Source organism: Microcaecilia unicolor, chromosome 2 (assembly GCF_901765095.1).
Source record: "Microcaecilia unicolor chromosome 2, aMicUni1.1, whole genome shotgun sequence".
Taxonomy (NCBI): domain Eukaryota; kingdom Metazoa; phylum Chordata; class Amphibia; order Gymnophiona; family Siphonopidae; genus Microcaecilia; species Microcaecilia unicolor.
This window is the reverse complement of record NC_044032.1, coordinates 498450735-498468378: the sequence shown is the minus strand read 5'-3', so window position 1 is coordinate 498468378 and position 17644 is coordinate 498450735. Positions and strand designations below refer to the sequence as shown.

The following is a 17644-nucleotide window of genomic DNA, read 5'->3' as shown; positions in this document are numbered from 1 at the left end:
CACTGTAATGCTGTTTTATCTAATGTTTGTACATAATGTTTAAGTTGACAATGCGCGTATACATCACCCCAGACCTGCTCCCTCTGAGCCAATAGCTGTGACAGTGGCAGTATGTCCCCTCTCTCTCCTAGTACATCAGCTATACAAGTAATACCTTCCTGTGCCCACCTATCAAATGTTTTATTTTCCAGCCTGGGCACGAAAGACGGATTTCCCCTGATGTTTAGATACTCAGTTACTTCCTGGTGCTTTTTAAAGAGGCCAGTAGTCACCAACCCTGGTCCAGATTCCACCTCCCCCAATTAATAACCCCATACTGGAATCTCTCCACACTGGAACCCCCCCCCCACACACACATTTTCGCCCTCCCCTGAAGGCTCCCCCTCCAAGTACCTCCTTATTTAGCTCATCCCCCACCCCCACCTGACTAATCTTTCTTAATGCCTGGTGTCTAGTGCTTCAGGGTAGAAGCAATCCCCACTTGCACCGTCCCCTTTGGGCACCATCTAGCAGTAGTACCACAGGACTACCACTAGGGATTGTTGGCGCCATTTTGAACCTGGCGCCAAAAGGGGCATGAGCAAGTGAGTATCACAACAGGCCTATTTTTTCTTTATCACACCAGGGATAAAGAAAAGCAGGTGGTTAAGGAAGGATGGGGAATACTTTGGGTGTACTTTGCGGGGGGGGGGGGGGGGGGGGGAATTCCAGGCCAGGAGAACCTCACTGCGGGAGGAGGAGGCAGCTACTGATTGCAAGAACTGGTCCCTTTAAGAAGCACCTAGGCACATCAGGCCACTACGTAGTTATTCTGAGCCACCTCAACCTTGAGAGACAAACTCTTTGTAATTTGAAGAACCAGATCTGGGCAGTCACTCTGAAAGACCAGAGACACCCCTACCTCCAAGGGAGAAAGAAACTCTGAGCTAGGGGGGAACAGAGGCACAGAGAGGGAGAGGGAGGACATCTTCACCTCTCCTTTTTCTCACCTCTTTCTCATAATCAGATGTCCTGTACACAACAGCCTGAACCAGAAATGTTCTGACTGAAGTACATAAGTACATAAGTAGTGCCATACTGGGAAAGACCAAAGGTCCATCTAGCCCAGCATCCTGTCACCGACAGTGGCCAATCCAGGTCAAGGGCACCTGGCACGCTCCCCAAACGTAAAAACATTCCAGACAAGTTATACCTAAAAATGCGGAATTTTTCCAAGTCCATTTAATAGCGGTCTATGGACTTGTCCTTTAGGAATCTATCTAACCCCTTTTTAAACTCCGTCAAGCTAACCGCCCGTACCACGTTCTCCGGCAATGAATTCCAGAGTCTAATTACACGTTGGGTGAAGAAATATTTTCTCCGATTCGTTTTAAATTTACCACACTGTAGCTTCAACTCATGCCCTCTAGTCCTAGTATTTTTGGATAGCGTGAACAGTCGCTTCACATCCACCCGATCCATTCCACTCATTATTTTATACACTTCTATCATATCTCCCCTCAGCCGTCTCTTCTCCAAGCTGAAAAGCCCTAGCCTTCTCAGCCTCTCTTCATAGGAAAGTCGTCCCATCCCCACTATCATTTTCGTCGCCCTTCGCTGTACCTTTTCCAAGGACAGCCACTATTCAGGAGAAGCTACCCTATGTCTTTTTTTTTCTAAGTGAATACTAGCATGCAACCCCAAAGAACTGCTAAACATTGCACCACCACTGCTACAGGGTTCACCCTCAGATAGGGCTGACATATACACCCAACCATCTTAGATGGCCCCCACAGCAGAAGATACCTGGGGGGAGCAATTGTTGCAAGCCACGGCAATAGGCTGAAGCTGAATCTAGCTGAAGAAAGTCACTGCTTATCCCTGGGGGTCGGTAGTAAGGAATATTGCTACTTCCTGGGATTTTGTCAGGTACTAGTGATCTAATGTGGCCACTGTTGGAAGCCAAACACTGGGTTTGATGGACCTATGGACTGACCAAGCCTATCAATCCTCATCTTCCAAGGCAACCGCATAGGCACTACACTAGGCCAAGTTTTCTTTTGTTTTCTTTTTTTTAAGTACCCTGCCATGAACCTGAGACTTCCTTCAGAAGAAGCCAAATTGCCTCATATCCCCATATGCTTGGGAAGAGAACAGGAAACACATGGCTCCATGATGGTCCCTAGACCGCCTTCTTTACCTGGAGCGCCACCTGCATAAGCCGGAGCTGGTATCTATCCCCATCTGCTGAAAGAAGAATGCAGAGAGGCCAAGAGCGACTGCCCAACCGAGTGCCTTCAACTTCACCCCAACTGAAGGGCTTAAGATTCAGACTGCTCGCACAACATATAGCAGGTGCTTTACTGCAAGAGACTTAGTTCTCCACTCAGAGACCACAGTACCTGAGAGTCTGCAAGAATCCTCCAGTCAGTAGGGAAAACCTCATGGGCCACAAGAACCAGATCTGCCAGTGGGAGCTAACAATGCTTAAGAATACAATAAAGGAAAAGGAAAGTGGAAGGCATTTGATATATCGCCTTTCCGTGGTACAATCAAAGTGGTTAAAATCCAGGGTTCCAAGATTCTATGGACTGGAGATCCAACATATTGCCCAAAACTTAGTAATACTAACCTACTAATTGAAATAGCTGCATTATTTAATGAGAGCTTACAATCCCTCATTAAAATAATATTGATAAATTTAGCACACACAGCTGAAATTACTTTTTAACGATTCAGGCATAATCAGAATGTTGTCCTTAGCTTGGATGCAACAAAAAAAAATTGCCAAATTATTCATATTAATAAGCCTAACTATTCACCCGAGGAAGCTGCACATCAGAAGCTGCCAGGTCATCATGAATAATCAACCTCCCCCCTCTTGCATTTAGCTGAGGACAAGAAAATACTGAATATCCCTAAAGGTTTATTTGTATTCAAGTGACTGAGTCATTGGCATTAAGCCACAACTCTGGTATGTCCAAAAAAAGCCAAATACTGCTGTGTGATTAGATCATGAATCAAGGCTGTTTTGGACTGAACAGCTCTGGCAAACATCAAGACTATGCTCGGTATTTGCATTTCAGTTTTAGGTTTCAAGAACGTATTAAATGGAATCTGAATCTGTGTCAGCCTCTCCCTTCTGTGCGTATATAGGGTAATTTTATAACAAGGCACCTAGGCTGTAAAGGCAGAGAGGTGCTGGAATAAGATGCACATATTTTATAAAAGGCAACACTGGCATCCATGTACCTTAATAAAATTGCTTCCCCAAACTTTGCAGCACAGAGTTATATCTGCTCTATGGCAAATTCATCTTTTCTGCTTATATTTGTATAGATACTAACCTTATTGAAAACTCTTATGGCATGTATCTTGCTGTTAAGAATTCTCTACACATACAGAATAGCAAGTTCAAACAATTTTACTGATTTTACTTTAATTTTTTGGTTCAATTTTTTTAGGAGGAAAAGACCTCAGATGCTCGGCTTGTAGTCACTATCTTTCAACAAAAATGCCGCGCAAACATCCTTATCGGTCTAAATCCATTAGTGCACCTTAGAAAAAGGACCCTAAAGTCAGGTACAGTATCATGAAGTTAAAATAATTCAAAGAATTTGGAAGCTTCAGCTGTGTGTGCCTCAAAAAGAAATGATGACAATCAACGAAACAGTTTGCAGAAGAGTTGTTCATACCTTTAGCCACTGCTCTGCTTGTTCTTTGCTCTGTACCGCAAGCACCAGCGCATCTGTTCCTTGGTGGGCGATTTTCAGTTCATGTTTCTTCTTTTTGCTGTCTTTGGGAATGTATGTAACACCACAGCCATTTAGAGTAAGTTCCATTTGAGGCTGTTGATCCTTGGAACTTTTATAGCACTGTAAAAAGATTTTTAAAAACTCAATACTTATGGTAAGTTTGGCTTATTTCCAAATTCATGAATATCACCTCCCTCAGTTCACATATGAAGGCCCATTTTACACAGAATGTGGAGACAGGAATTGAAATCCAATACAGAGAACCACTCAATCCAACTAACAACATACTCTGAAAAATATATGGAATCTCTTCAATCCCCTCAGTGGCTAGGTACTACATTAAAACAGATGTTTTAAGAATATGTATATACGTATTTATACCTATCTATCTATCTATCTATATATGACCTCTCAGTGTCACAGTGCAGGCCTATGTTATTGCCTTTATACCAGCAAAATGGATCCTGAACCAGCTACTATAGCTGTATCAGTGACATTGTTCACGCATCCCCAAGGTCCCAAATTGTGAACTAAGTCAATAATGTGAGTACCAGCAACTGCTAAAAATGAGTATCCATAAGTTGCTATTAAGATTATAATGTGCCCATAATCCTCAAAAATATATAAATGTGAAAAACATTCACTTATCTCTATTGCAACAATAACTGAAATAGACTGATATCGTTGAGGCTGAACGAGGTGCCCCGCTTCAATTCCTTCCTCAGGAGCTTGCAGGCGAAAATCATTCTCGTCTTTTCTCAATCTTTACTAGCATTAACACTAAATGAAATAGGCTTATGTAGCACATCCTGAAGAGCCTGTCTTACACCAGATCTTAACTGACAAAAACGTCCAAGGGAACTCCACTCTTGGTGCATGAATCTTGCCATAATGATGTCATCCAACATTATGCTCTCTACATCACAATATAAAGATTATTATACATGCCACACCTTAAAACAAATACATATACAAATAAATTGAAATATTAACTCATATAATTGAATTCCACTCCACCATATCATTGAGTCCCCATCCACATGTAGCCTTTAAATGAAAAATCCAAAATTGTTCATGCTCCATAAGTTTTTGGTTTCTATTGCCCCCCAATGGGGGGTCCAAAACCTGTTCAATAATACACTCAACCTGGTCAAAACTGTGATTGTAGTCTACAAAATGTTGAACCATGGGAGGCTGTAGTGTTGCGAGTTGATAACTTGCTGCGATGCTCAGTAAGACATGTTTCGATTATTTCTACCAGTGTGCCCCATATAAAATCTGTGGCAAGGACAGATAATAATATATACCACATAAGAAGATTCACACGTGGTGTTAGATTTTAATATATACTGTTTGCCAGTGTATGGATGAATCCATATAGATGTCTGTTTTGTGGACACATTATAATCTTAATAGTGACACACTGAAACTAAGGGCTGCCCAAGACAATCTGCTGCCTGAGGCAAGGAATGAGCGGCCACCCAGGTTCCTCCTATGCCACTCCCGCCCCGCCATGCCATGATCTGATATCTCCACCCTTCCTTCAACAACCCCCTTCCCCGAATTTACCTTTTCTTTTCTTGTTTTTTTAAAAGGTGGTGGCAAGAGCAGCAGCAGCAATTCCCATAGGCTGCCCTGTCGCTGGTCCCGGCCCCTTCTCTCTACTGCGACCCACATCCGAGCAAACAAGAAGTTACATCAGAGAGGCGGGCCACAGTAGAGAGAAGAGGCCGGGACCGGCAGCAGGGAATCCTATGGAAATCAATGTCGCTGCATCTTTTAAAAAAGAAAAAAAAGAAAAGTTAAGTTCAAGGAAGGGGATTGAGGAAGAAAGGGTGGGAGGAGGGGTGATGCCACCTCAGAAGAGTGTCCTCTGAGGCCCCTGCCGCAGTTGGCCTTATGGTAGGGCCACCAATGAATGAAACATATACATATTCTGTTTCAATGTAGTACCTAGCCACTGAGGGGACTGAAGTGGTTCCACATATTTTTCAGAGTATTTGTAAGCTGGAGACAGGAATTGACACATCCAGGCAAAGACATGCTCAATTCCAGCAGTATTTTAGGAAAGAATGTACCGACGCACAGCCTATATGTAGGAGTATACATATATTTGTCTGCACGAACAGCGGGGGCAGCCATTTACAAATGCAGATGTTGAAAAAATGGACAGCACAAGCCCATCAGGTTCTACATGGAAGTGGCAATTTCACAACTTCCACATGACATTGGCACTGCTTCCACATGTAGCTACCCCATTTTACAAACCTACATGCGTAGGCGCTGCCAATTAAGTACTGAGGCTGCAATTTTTATATTTCTTTATTTTGGAGACAGAAATAAACAACGAGGGATTAAGGAGAATTCCTCTCTTAACTTCTTAAGTAAAGACCTGGGCGAAATGAGCATTTTAAAAATTTGTGCATGCCTCTGAACTGGTGTAAAACCTTTGGGAATTTTTTTTTCCTGTAAATGTGTATTCCCTTAGTCAAATGGGGAATACATCTGTAAAATATTTGTCCAGCACAAGCCCTATACAAACCACATCCCCACCATAAGTATTGCCATATTGGGACAGAACAAGGGGCCATCAAGCCCAGCATCCTGTTTCCAACAGTAGCCAATCCAGGTCACAAATACCTGGCAAGATCCCAAAAAACATTTTATACTGCTTATCCTAGAAATAGTGAATTTTCCCCACGTCCAACTTAATAATGGTCTATGGACTTTTCCTTTAGGAAGCCGTCTAAACCTTTTTTTTTTAAACTCTGCTAAGCTAACCGCCTTTTCCACATTTCTGGCAAAGAATTCCAGAGTTGAATTACACGTTGAGTGAAGAAAATTTTTCTCGGATTCGTTTACTTTGTAGCTTCATTGCATGCCCCCTAGTCCTAGTATTTTTGGAAAGCATAAACAGACGCTTCAAGTCTACCCGTTCAACTCCACTCATTATTTTATAGATCTCTATCATATCTCTCCTCAGCCGCCTTTTCTCCAAGCTGAAGAGCCCTAGCTGCTTTAGCCTTTCCTCATAGAGAAATCGTCCCATCCCATTTATCATTTTCGTCGCCCTTCTCTGCACCTTTTCTAATTCCACTATATCTTTTTTGAGATGCGGCGACCATGTCTCCTTGAAATCTCAATGGGGTGGGGCTCTCCAAGGTAATTCATGAGAGAGATTTGCATGTACTGCCTCCACTGCATGTAAATCTATTTCATGAATATTCATTGTGGATATACTGAAAACCTGACTGGCTGAGGTGCTCTAGGACCAGGTTTGGGAACCTCTAACCATTAGGCTACCCCATAGGAGCCAACTCTATGGGTGTTGTGGATGCTTGAGCATCCCCAATATTGAGCAAACTGCTTGACGGTGTCCAGGGAGGGGTAATTTGCATTGGGTTTAGCACCCCCAATCATTTTGAAAAGTTGGCTCCTATGGCTACTCCTCTGTTCTGCCTGTATGTCTATCAGGTACCTCAAACACTCAGTACTCACAAAGTTAACTCATAAGGTTAATTAACTTCCTTATCTATTACCTTAGTGGTGACTCTTTTCACATGAGCATACAGCCATGACTCGCCTGCCTCCTCATCGGTCAGAGAAAAACTTTTCTTGTTGCAGGCTATTTTATTATAAAAATCTTCTGCTACTAATAATGCTCAATTAATTTCAAAACTATTCAAAGCTACTTAAAAAGCTACTTAGCTTTTAAATCAGGTCTCCAGATCCGCTGCCTATATGGACCATGTTTCTCAAGGCGTTAATCCCCTGCTGCTTCAGGGTGCAAACCTGAACTTCAATTGCCAGCCTTTCCTCAAAGTATCTATAGCTTGTAATTAAAAAAGGTTTTCTCTGACAGATGTGGAGGCAGGCGACTCATGAGCTGTATGCTCATGTGAAAAGAGTCACAACTGAGGTCATAGATAAGGAAGTTAATTAACCTTATGAGTTAACTTTGTGAGTACTGAGTGTTTGAGGTACCTGATAGACATACAGGCAGAACAGAGGGGTAGCAGAGGTCACAGATAAGGAAGTTAATTAACTTTATAAGTTAACTTTGCGAGTGCTGAGTGTTTGACATATTTGATGCAACTGTGGCTCCCACTCTTACAAAAACATACATCTATGACCATCTAAATTGGTTTAGCAACTGTATGTCTATCAGGGACATAAAAAGTCCTCCAATTTGGGGGGGGGGGGGGGGGGGTGGAGGACCAGAGAAGGACTGAGGAGGCAACATATTCCTCCCTCCTCCGAAGTGCATTAAAAATAATTCCTTTGCTGGCAGGGATGCTGAAGCCCCTCCAGCCAAAGAAATTCACTGCTGAGCTGCTCTCCTCCTCCTCGTGTTGCTGCAGTAACCCAGAAGTTGGTGGGGTGCCTCCAGCTGCCAATTCCAGGACTCCCCAAGCATGCTCAGTTCTTGTGTGAACTTAGCATGTGCAAGGAGTTCTGGCATTGGAAGCTGGAGTCACCCCGCTGACTTACTGGTTCAGGGATGCTAAGAACAGAGCTGGGCCGGGGCCGCAGCAGTCGTTCCCCCCCCCCCCCCCCACTCGGGCCGCTGCCACCCCCTTACCTTCCTATATGTGCTCCTCCATTGGTCTGTCACTCTCCTGCTTCTGTGTGCCAGGACCCAGGTTTTCGCATTAACGCAGTCACCCGGGTCCTGATACACAGGAGCAGGAGCCTCTGGAAGCCTTGCCAGCAGGGGCCCCACCTTGGAGGCCGGGCCCAGGGAATCTTGCCCCCCCCCCAATACAGCGCAAGGAGGAAAGGAGTGGATCGGCAGTGAATTTCTTTGGCTGGCAAGAGTTTGGCATTCCCACCAGCTATTTAACGAGTTCAAACTGTCACAGAGACACCAAACACCAATGTTGGCATTTCTGTGACGGTTTGAACTTCGTGGTAAACTTGTCATTCAGTGCCCAGTTTGCTATTGCCCCAGATACATGCTCTATGGAGCCGAAATGCCTTATTCCCTATTCAGTGAGCATCGGTAACTAGACTGATTTGCTTCCTGCACTGAGCTGGTGCGATGTGAAATCGCCTCTCAGCTAAGTAAAAGGGCTGCTGTTTCTTGTTTTGTTTTTTTCAAACAATTTTCCTCTAATTGAAGTTTAAATAAAATTGAAACCAGTATATTCTTTAATTTTAAAAGTCCAAAAAAATCCAAAACATGCATTTCAGCTTAAGAGGCAGATGATTATTTCAGAATTTGTGCTGCAGATCTGAAATAGCTTGGGGCTATAAGAGATCTCACAGCTGATTTATTGATGATGCATCAATGCTGAATGTGTTATGATGTAATTTAGACAATATATGTTTTCTACCATTGATACTCATCTAACACACTTCTCTTCTTTTTTCTATTATAGAAACTAAAATAGTACCAACATTCCAGGGCAAGCAGTGGCTTCCCCCATGTCTATCTCAATAGCAGACTATGGACTTTTCCTCGAGATGCTCACAGTGTTCCAAACACTGCTTAATTCCCCCCAAGTTCAACTTCATGTTGCTTAACTTTCTCAAACTCACATTGAAAATTCACAACGATGCTCTGAATCAAGACAAAGATTTACCTAGGTCAGACACAGCCTGTCATACTGCCTCAAGTAAATATATTTTTAGCAAGTAAAAAAATAATTGCAAAAGAAGATGCTAGATTAGCAACTCATTGGAATTTTTATGGTTTCAATCAAAAATCTTCTTTGCTGCTTTACCAGAAGTTTGTTTTCTTTGATAACACATAGCAGTTTGGTCCATTGTCCAAATCGCTTCTTTCTTAGGAGGAACGCACAAATCTTCGCATCCTTCACAAGATCCATGGAAGCTTCTTCCGAGGGCCATTGAAGTCGCATTTTTTTACCTTTACCATCCTCTTCTTCCTCGTCATATGATTCATAAGAGCTGCTCATGGCATCTGAGTCGTAATCTTTAAAAAGACAAATTGAGGAAAAAAAGAGAAAAATATTTAGCTAACACAGACATACTCCACAAATAGTAAAATTTTTTTAAAGTGCCTCTTTCTCCAAGCGCTGTGCTCCTGTGTTGAAAAAGCAAGAACATTTTGCATGTATTTTGCCCGGACTTAAGTCACATTGATGTGCATTCAGCTTTCAGCTGGGTTCTTCATTCTAAATACTAAAAACTGAACGACCCTTGACACAGGCGCTTAGTGCCTAAACACAGCCCGTGTCAGGTCAATGGTATAAGATTGATGTACAAGACACATGTTGTGCAATTAAAGGATTTGTCCCGTTTGTGAAGGCTCCTAGTACTTTTTTGCTTTTTGGACTTTGCTCTGTGCTTCGAACCCTCTCTTTTGTTGTTTTATGTTGAACATACATCAGCTTCTTTAGTCTCCCTCTCCCAATGACATGGCAAGAGGTGGTGGTGAACAGCTGCACACCAGGCTGTCCCCTCTTCCTCTCCCATCCTGGGCATGACTGCTCATTTCAACTGTGCAGAACTCCATATAGCTCTGCAGTTCAAATAAGCAGTCAGGCCCAGGTTAGCAGAGCAGGAAGAAGACGCAGCCGGTTAGCAGAGCAGGAAGAAGACGCAGCCCGATGTGCAGCCATTCACCTCCCCTTCTTGCTACGCAATCACTACAGGGTATGGGGGGGGAGGGATCCAGGAGTACTACCCTGCCAATTCTACCTTGTAGCGCTATAGAAATGCTAAATAGTAGTAGTAGTAGTTGTATAGAAATTCCTCAGGAGTAAACAGCACTGTACTTCCAAGAATGTTGAGGCAGACTGCATGGAGATACCACATTTAGAAACCAGACTTCAGGAAGGTTGAGCAGGCTATATTTTTGCTTTTACAACCATCTCACTAACCTTGGTGGCCGCAAGGGTTATAAAAGAGGAGACAAACTCTGCAAATGATGAAGACAACAAAAAGCCCAAACTAGGAGTGCCAAACAACCATAGGATGCAAATACCAGGCAAAAATCTCTTTATTCATAATTAATGGAACAAAAGGACCTTTCAACAGCTTCACATCTGGATATTTAAATACCACCCGATATTTAAAGCCATTTAATTGGCCAGGAATGGCTCCTGGCCGGTTAAACAGCACTTAACTGGCTATCCGGCAATATTCAGTTGGAGATAGCCAGTTATCTCCCGCTGAATATTGCCACTTAGCGCTTGGTGGATAACCGGTATCGTGCAATATAACTGGCTATCCACAGATATTCAGCACATCACTGGCTAAGTTTGGCGGCCAAATTAGGTGGCCAAAATAGCTGGAATATCTTTGGCCAGTTTAAATCTAACTGTCCAGCGCTGAATATCGGCTTGGCCAGTTAAAGTTAAACCAGCCAAAAAACACCAGGAAGTTCAATGCTGGTCACTAGAAACGGCCCAGCATTCAGGCAGCTCGGCTACCTCCTGTGCTCTGAATATTGGTCCCATAATATATATAGTAAAAAAACATAGGGGTCCTTTTAAAAAGGCGTACTAGCATTTTTAGCCCTAAACATTAGAGACGCCCATATATTTCTATGGGTGTCTCTAGCGTTCAGCGTGCACTAAAACCGCTAGCACACCTTTGTAAAAAAAACCTCCATAATTTAACACCCTTCAAGACAGAAAACAAATGGGTCAATATTCATCCGTCGACTAATTTAGACTCGGATATTAGTGCCAGGCTTATCTGGGCACCAGAACTGAACACCAGGTTTTTAGTAGCACTTATGCAGGTATAGACGATGTTTAATGCTGAATTTGCATAGCTTACCAGGCAAAGTTAGGTTCCACATGCTCGGTTTGCTAGGAAGGCACCAGCTCTAAATATGGTGAGTGACTGCATAACTCCTGGCTCCTCCCAGACTCCATCCCTGGCACTAACCAGTGAGTGCTGCAGTGGTCACCCTGGATGTTCAGTGCTACTTTGTAATTAAGTGCTGCTGAAAACCTGGGGGGTGGCTTGCTCATCACCTTTTAAATTATTGAGAATATTGTCCCCAAAACGTTTTAAAATGGACAGCTCCTCTAGCTCAGATATACTTTAGTTAAAAAATATTACTCCAAAATACTGTAAAAATAAACATTCACCGTTTACATATAGGGGGGAATTCTATAAATGTCGCCTAAAAAAACATGTGTAGCTGTATTCTATAAACCACGCCTAAAGTTAGGCACGATTTATAGAATACTGTTTAAGCCCAGGGATCTTGCCTACATTTAGGTATGGCCATTTGCACCAATGAAAATGTGGTGCTAATGCCTATATTTAGGTGCGGAGCCCTCTCAGTCTATAATTCCGTGCGTAAAATGTCAAACCCCGATCTGCTCAAGGCCCTCCCATTTTCGCTGCCAAATAACAGCTGGCATGGATAAAAGCTAAGGTATAAGAAGCTATTACAGCTAAAAGAATGTATTTCAAAAAAATGGAAAAAGGATTTGAATGATAAAAGAATGTGGAGGAGTGGCCTAGTGGTTAGAGTGGTGGACTTTGGTCCTGGGGAACTGGGTTTGATTCCCACTACAGGCACAGGCAGCTCCTTGTGACTCTGGGCAAATCATGTAACCCTCTATTGCCCCAGGTACAAATAAGCACCTGTATATAATATGTAAGCCGCATTGAACCTGCTATGAGTGGGAAAGCACGGGGTACAAATGTAAGAAAAATAAAATAAATTTCAAAAAAATGGAAAAAGGATTTGAATGAAAAAAATAGGAAACATTTGCAAGTTAGATGTAAAGCACTGATAAAGGTGGCGAAAAGAATTCTTCGGTAGGGCCAAAAACAAATAAAAACATTTTTGGGTACATTTCAAGCAAGAACCTTGAGGGGAAGTCAGCTAGTTGGGTGACCTAGGGGGGAAAGAGACACTCAGGGAGGATAGGGCCAAACAGAGAGACTAACAGGTCCTTTTACTAAGCTGCGGTAAAAGGGGGGCCTGCACTAGCATCAGTGTGTGGTTTTGACACATCTTTAAAAAAAAAAAAAAAAAAAGAAATGGCCATGTGGTAAGTGAACCACTTACCACGCAGCCATTTCAGGGGGGGAGCACTTACTGCCACTCACTGAGATGGTGGTAAGGACTCCTGTGCTAATCCAGCGGTAACCAGGCAGCGCAGGACACTGCCCAATTACTCCTAGGTAAACACCAGCGCTACAAAAATAGAAAATATTTTTGTAGCACTGGAAATGGCACGCAGTGAGAGTGGGAACTACCGCCAGCTGCTGCAGTAGCCCAGCGGTAGTTTCTGTTTAGTAGGCTTACCGCTGCTTAGTAAAAGGGCCCCTAAATGAATTATTCACTTTGGTCTTCACTGAGGAAAATGTAAGGGGAACTACCCATGCCTAAAAAGATATTTTAATAGTGACAAATCTGAGGAACTGAAACAAATCATCTGGACCAGATAGTATTTTATTTATTTGTTACATTTGTATCCCACAATTTCCCACCTATTTGTAGGCTCAATGTGGCTTACATAGTGCCGGAGCGGCGTTTGCAGACTCCGGTGTTAACAAATACAAAGTGATGTTGCGGTAAGATAAAGTTCATGTGGCACAGCCACATTAGGGAATCATACAACGGAAGTGTTGTGCTATGTCCTTTACGTACGCACCCTAGAGTACTGAGGGGTCCTTTTAGTAAGATGTGGGAAAAGGGGCCATGTGCTAGAGGCGGGGGCCGTTTTTCCTGTGCGCCAGGGCTCTTTTTCCCACAGCCGATAACCACCCCCCCCCCCCAAGAAAAATAGCCACATGGTGAGATAACTCTTACCGCGTGGCCATATGGCAAGAAGCCCTTACTGCAACCCACGGAGGTGGTAAGGGTTCCCGCGCTAACCGGGCAGCATGCGGCAATGCCCGATTACCGCTAGGTTATCGCCGCACAAGCCACTTCCGGGGGTTTTCTTCCCCTGGAAATGGCGTGCGCTTGGGGCGGGACTACTGCCAGTGGCCGCACTGGGCTGGCAGTAGTCCCGAAAGAGCAAGCGGTAAGCCCGCATTGGGCTTACCGCTGCTCTGTAAAAGGGCCCCTGAAAGAACTAAAAATCGAAATTGCAGATCATAAAATCTTCCTAATTTGATCAATTGCTGTTTGAAATTTTCAAAGTTCTTTTTTCCACAAATTTCATTAAATACATTCCGTGAAAACTTCAAATCAAACTGGAAAAGGTCACATATCTGCTTCCAGTTTGATTTGAATTTTTCATGGCATGCATGGATTATAAAATTCCTACATTTACACTACTTGCAGAATATGCTTGCTAACATTTCCACCAGCCCTTAAACTGATGTTAAGTGCTAGTGCCTACATGTACGCATGTTCTTTTGTGCCTATTCTTGTATTTTATAAAGTAGGTATATACTTGACTTTATCAAACAGGCATGTGAAAATGTGCATTACATAGGTGCGACTTCATAAATTTCTCTCTCTACATATGCCTATTCTGTACTAACTTTCAGAGAGTATATGCTAACTGTGCACTTTATACGCATGTGTGCCTTTTGAAAATTGATCCCAAGATTAGCCTGTGTTAATTTTATTTTGCCCTGAAAGCTCCAGAACCCTAATAAAATAAATACTAAAAGTATGTAAAAGCAACCAGACATGATCTTTTCACCATTTTCTTGCTCTTTCTGCAAAAAATAAGCATGTTTCATAACAGCAACACATGCTGTGTAGGTTGCTTGCTTCTTAGGGGACTATTTAGCTTCTTGGGTGGCTGAAACTGGCCTTGTGTTTCTCACCACACCCAAGGTATGTAATAAGTTTTCAGAAATGTTAAGTCTTTTGTGTCATATTAAAATATGTGGTTTCATGCCAAACTACAATACATTATATAAGGCACTCACTGTCTGATAGTGTCTGCTTTATGATTCTCTCGAGTCTTGAAGGCTGAAGTTAGGCAGGGCTGGCTGTGGGGACCTGGATTTGGCAGCATTCAGTTGTGAAATCTTGTTTTCCAAGTTTGTTTCCTATCTCCTCCACCTACTACTGGGTGACCTTAAAGAAATCATTAAACTTCTCTTGCTGAAAACTTGGCCTGTTCAAGACAGGAACTCTCCCTGATTCATGTGTATATATCCAGTGAGGGACCATCTCTAAGGAGAGGAGGAAAGGAGTGAGGAGCAAATCGACACAAGGGGTGAATGAGAGTGGAAAGGTTTTCAGTTTATTTCAATTTCGCAAACTCAACAATCCTGGAGGCACACAGCAATTTATAAACAACAGGATATGTACAACTTAACCAAAAGTACTCTCACCCACCTACCCCCATCACTCCAAAAAGTGGTAGAGAGTAATAGAGCAAAGAATGTGAGGAGAATAAATGAGGGCATGGGGTATTGGTGTGACAGCACTGAGTTAAGTAATTAAATGTGATAAAAGATAAAAATAAAAAGTGAGACAAACGGAGTTGAGAAAAAAAAACTTTAAAAAATCTGTTAGATACAAAAGAGAGAAGATATAAAAATCAGAAAAACTGGGAGGCATTAATAAATGGAAGAAATATAAAAAGTATTGAAGACAGTAATAGATAAGGCCTAAATAGCAGAAAAAGAAAATAAACCTGAAGGTATAGGAAGAACTCTAAATGAATAAAAATGATCAAGGTGAGAGGTGAACAGAAGAAAAACAAAGTAAAAATGACAGAAGAGGACAAGAAGATGGTGTATTATGAAGAAAAAATGTTTCCACTGATTTCTACACATCACGGTCAGCACTGACTTCAAATGTTGACCATAGCGTTTAAAATTATACCCAGATATTCATCAGTGGCTGGTACCAAGAAACTGGCGCTGGATGGGAATAAGCTGCCTACCAGGACTTATCCGGGTATGGACTGTACTCAGCACTGGCGTTCAGGTATGTATCCAGGTATTGGAGCTGAATATTAGCCGCATCCAGAGAAGTTCTGGCTCTGCTTCAGCTCTGACCCACCCCCACCCCATCAACCACCCCGCACTGATGCAGTCAGTAATGATTTTCAGAGGCATTGTCCAGATGGTTATAACCCCAAAAAATGAGGGGCTAGACCTGGTAAGCAGTACTTAGGAGTGACTCCTACCTGAATATGTATTGCTGAATATCGAGTCCAACATTTTTCTCAAAAATTATTAGTGGTACAGTGAAGTTACTTACCTGTAGCAGGTATTCTCTGAGGACAGCAGGATTATATTCTCACAAGTGGGTGACGCCAACCCGCGTCGCCTAGTTCAGGACTTATGATTAGCAAAACTACAGCTTTGTGGAGCACGAGACACGCTCCACCGCACATGCACAAGTGCCATCCCACCCACTGCAAGACCGTGGTCTCCTCAGTTTTATACTACAACAAAAAAGTAACAATAATAAAGGAGACAACGCCAAGGGGAGGTGGGAGGGATTGTGAGAATATAAGCCATGCTGTCCTCGGAGAATACCTGCTACAGGTAAGTAACTTCGCTTTCTCCGAGGACAAGTAGGGCTACCAACACAGCCATAGCTCTGACATTGTGAGCCGTGATATGAGCCTCTAGGACCAGCCCAGCCTGGGCATAAGTGAAGGAAATGCAATCTGCCAGCCAATTAGAAATGGTGTATTTCCCAATGGCGACCCCCATCCTGTTGGGATTAAAATAAATAAAAAGTTGTCCGGACTGTCTGTGGGGCCTGGTCCGCTCCATGTAGTAGGCAAATGCTCTCTTGCAATCCAACGTGTGCAAGCTGCTTTTGCCAGGATGGGCATGAGGTTGGGCAAAGCATGTTGGCAAGACAATCGACTGGTTCAGATAGAACTCCGACACTACTTTTGGCAGGAACTTAAGGTGCAAGCAGAAGACTACTCTGTTGTGATGAAACTTAGTATAAGGTGCATCTACCACTAAGGCCTGAAGCTCACTGACCCTACGAGTTCAAGTAACAGCCACCAAGAAAATGACCTTCCAGGATGGCAAGAATTCAATGGCTCAAAAGGAGCTTTCATCAGCTGGGTGAGAACGACGTTGAGATCCCATGACACGGTTGGAGGTTTAACAGGGGGCTTTGACAAAAGTAAATCTCTTGTGAAGCAAGCAACTAGAGACTGTCCTGAGATGGGTTTACCCTCTACACGTTGATGATAAGCAAATGAGCCTGATAAGAGAACTGCAAGCGCATTTATATATCCATTTTCTAATGAAATATTTTATTTATTAGCTTTAACAGTTTTTTGATAATTTTATTTGTATTGTAGTTCCCCCTATTGTTGGGGCCTCTTTTTTATAAACCGCTTAGAATCTTTATTCTAAGGAGCTAGCAGTATAAAAGACTGTGAATGTAATGTATTTTGTAATAACTTGTATCAAATCATGAAGGTGAAAGTGAAAAAAAAAATTCCACAACTCTTTAATAAAAGTACATCAATAGTCTGAAATGAATAGTAGGAGGTCAGCCACACCAAAACAATCCAGAAGACATATGTTAGTTAAAAATAAGCTCAACATGTTTCAGCCCTAGGGTCTGCTTCAGGTGCATGTCAACTGTGTAGATTATATACTGGATGCTGGCAAAAGATCATCGTCCTTTTATCAAAAGGGTCATAAAAAAAATCTCCTCATAGGCCTCGATAATGATACCACCTTACTGCAGCCTTCTAAGAAGCTCCTGCATTCAGGGAAGGCAAACCAACAGCACAACATGGAGAGATGCAGTCACGTACCCCAGCATCTCTAGAAATGCCCTGGCTGTGACCTTGCTTGGTGATTGCATATGTTGAATACGGGCCATGAAAGAACTGCTCTGACCTGGATAGCATCCAAGGAAAGGACAAGAGAGGCCAGTTCTGTTGCCCACCAAATGGAATCCAAGAAACAGCAACACACAAAACACATCAAGGTCTATAAGAATTCTGTGTCTGCCTTCAGATGCTTCTCATGCTGCCAATATGGAGAAATGTATCTCTACACTGGTGGCA

At 42.8% G+C, this 17644-nt stretch overlaps 1 protein-coding gene across 3 annotated transcripts in view; it reads right to left on the bottom strand.

Moving 5' to 3' along the window:
- Nucleotides 1–17644, bottom strand: part of AFAP1 (actin filament associated protein 1) — a 388894-nt gene that overhangs the window by 126632 nt on the left and 244618 nt on the right. For all 3 annotated transcript variants that reach the window (XM_030191154.1, XM_030191156.1, XM_030191155.1), the window contains exons 7-8: nt 9461–9672; nt 3675–3854 (exon numbers count right to left, since the gene is read on the bottom strand). In XM_030191154.1, the coding sequence (XP_030047014.1) occupies nt 3675–3854; nt 9461–9672 (392 nt within the window). The remainder of the gene's footprint in view (nt 1–3674; nt 3855–9460; nt 9673–17644) is intronic.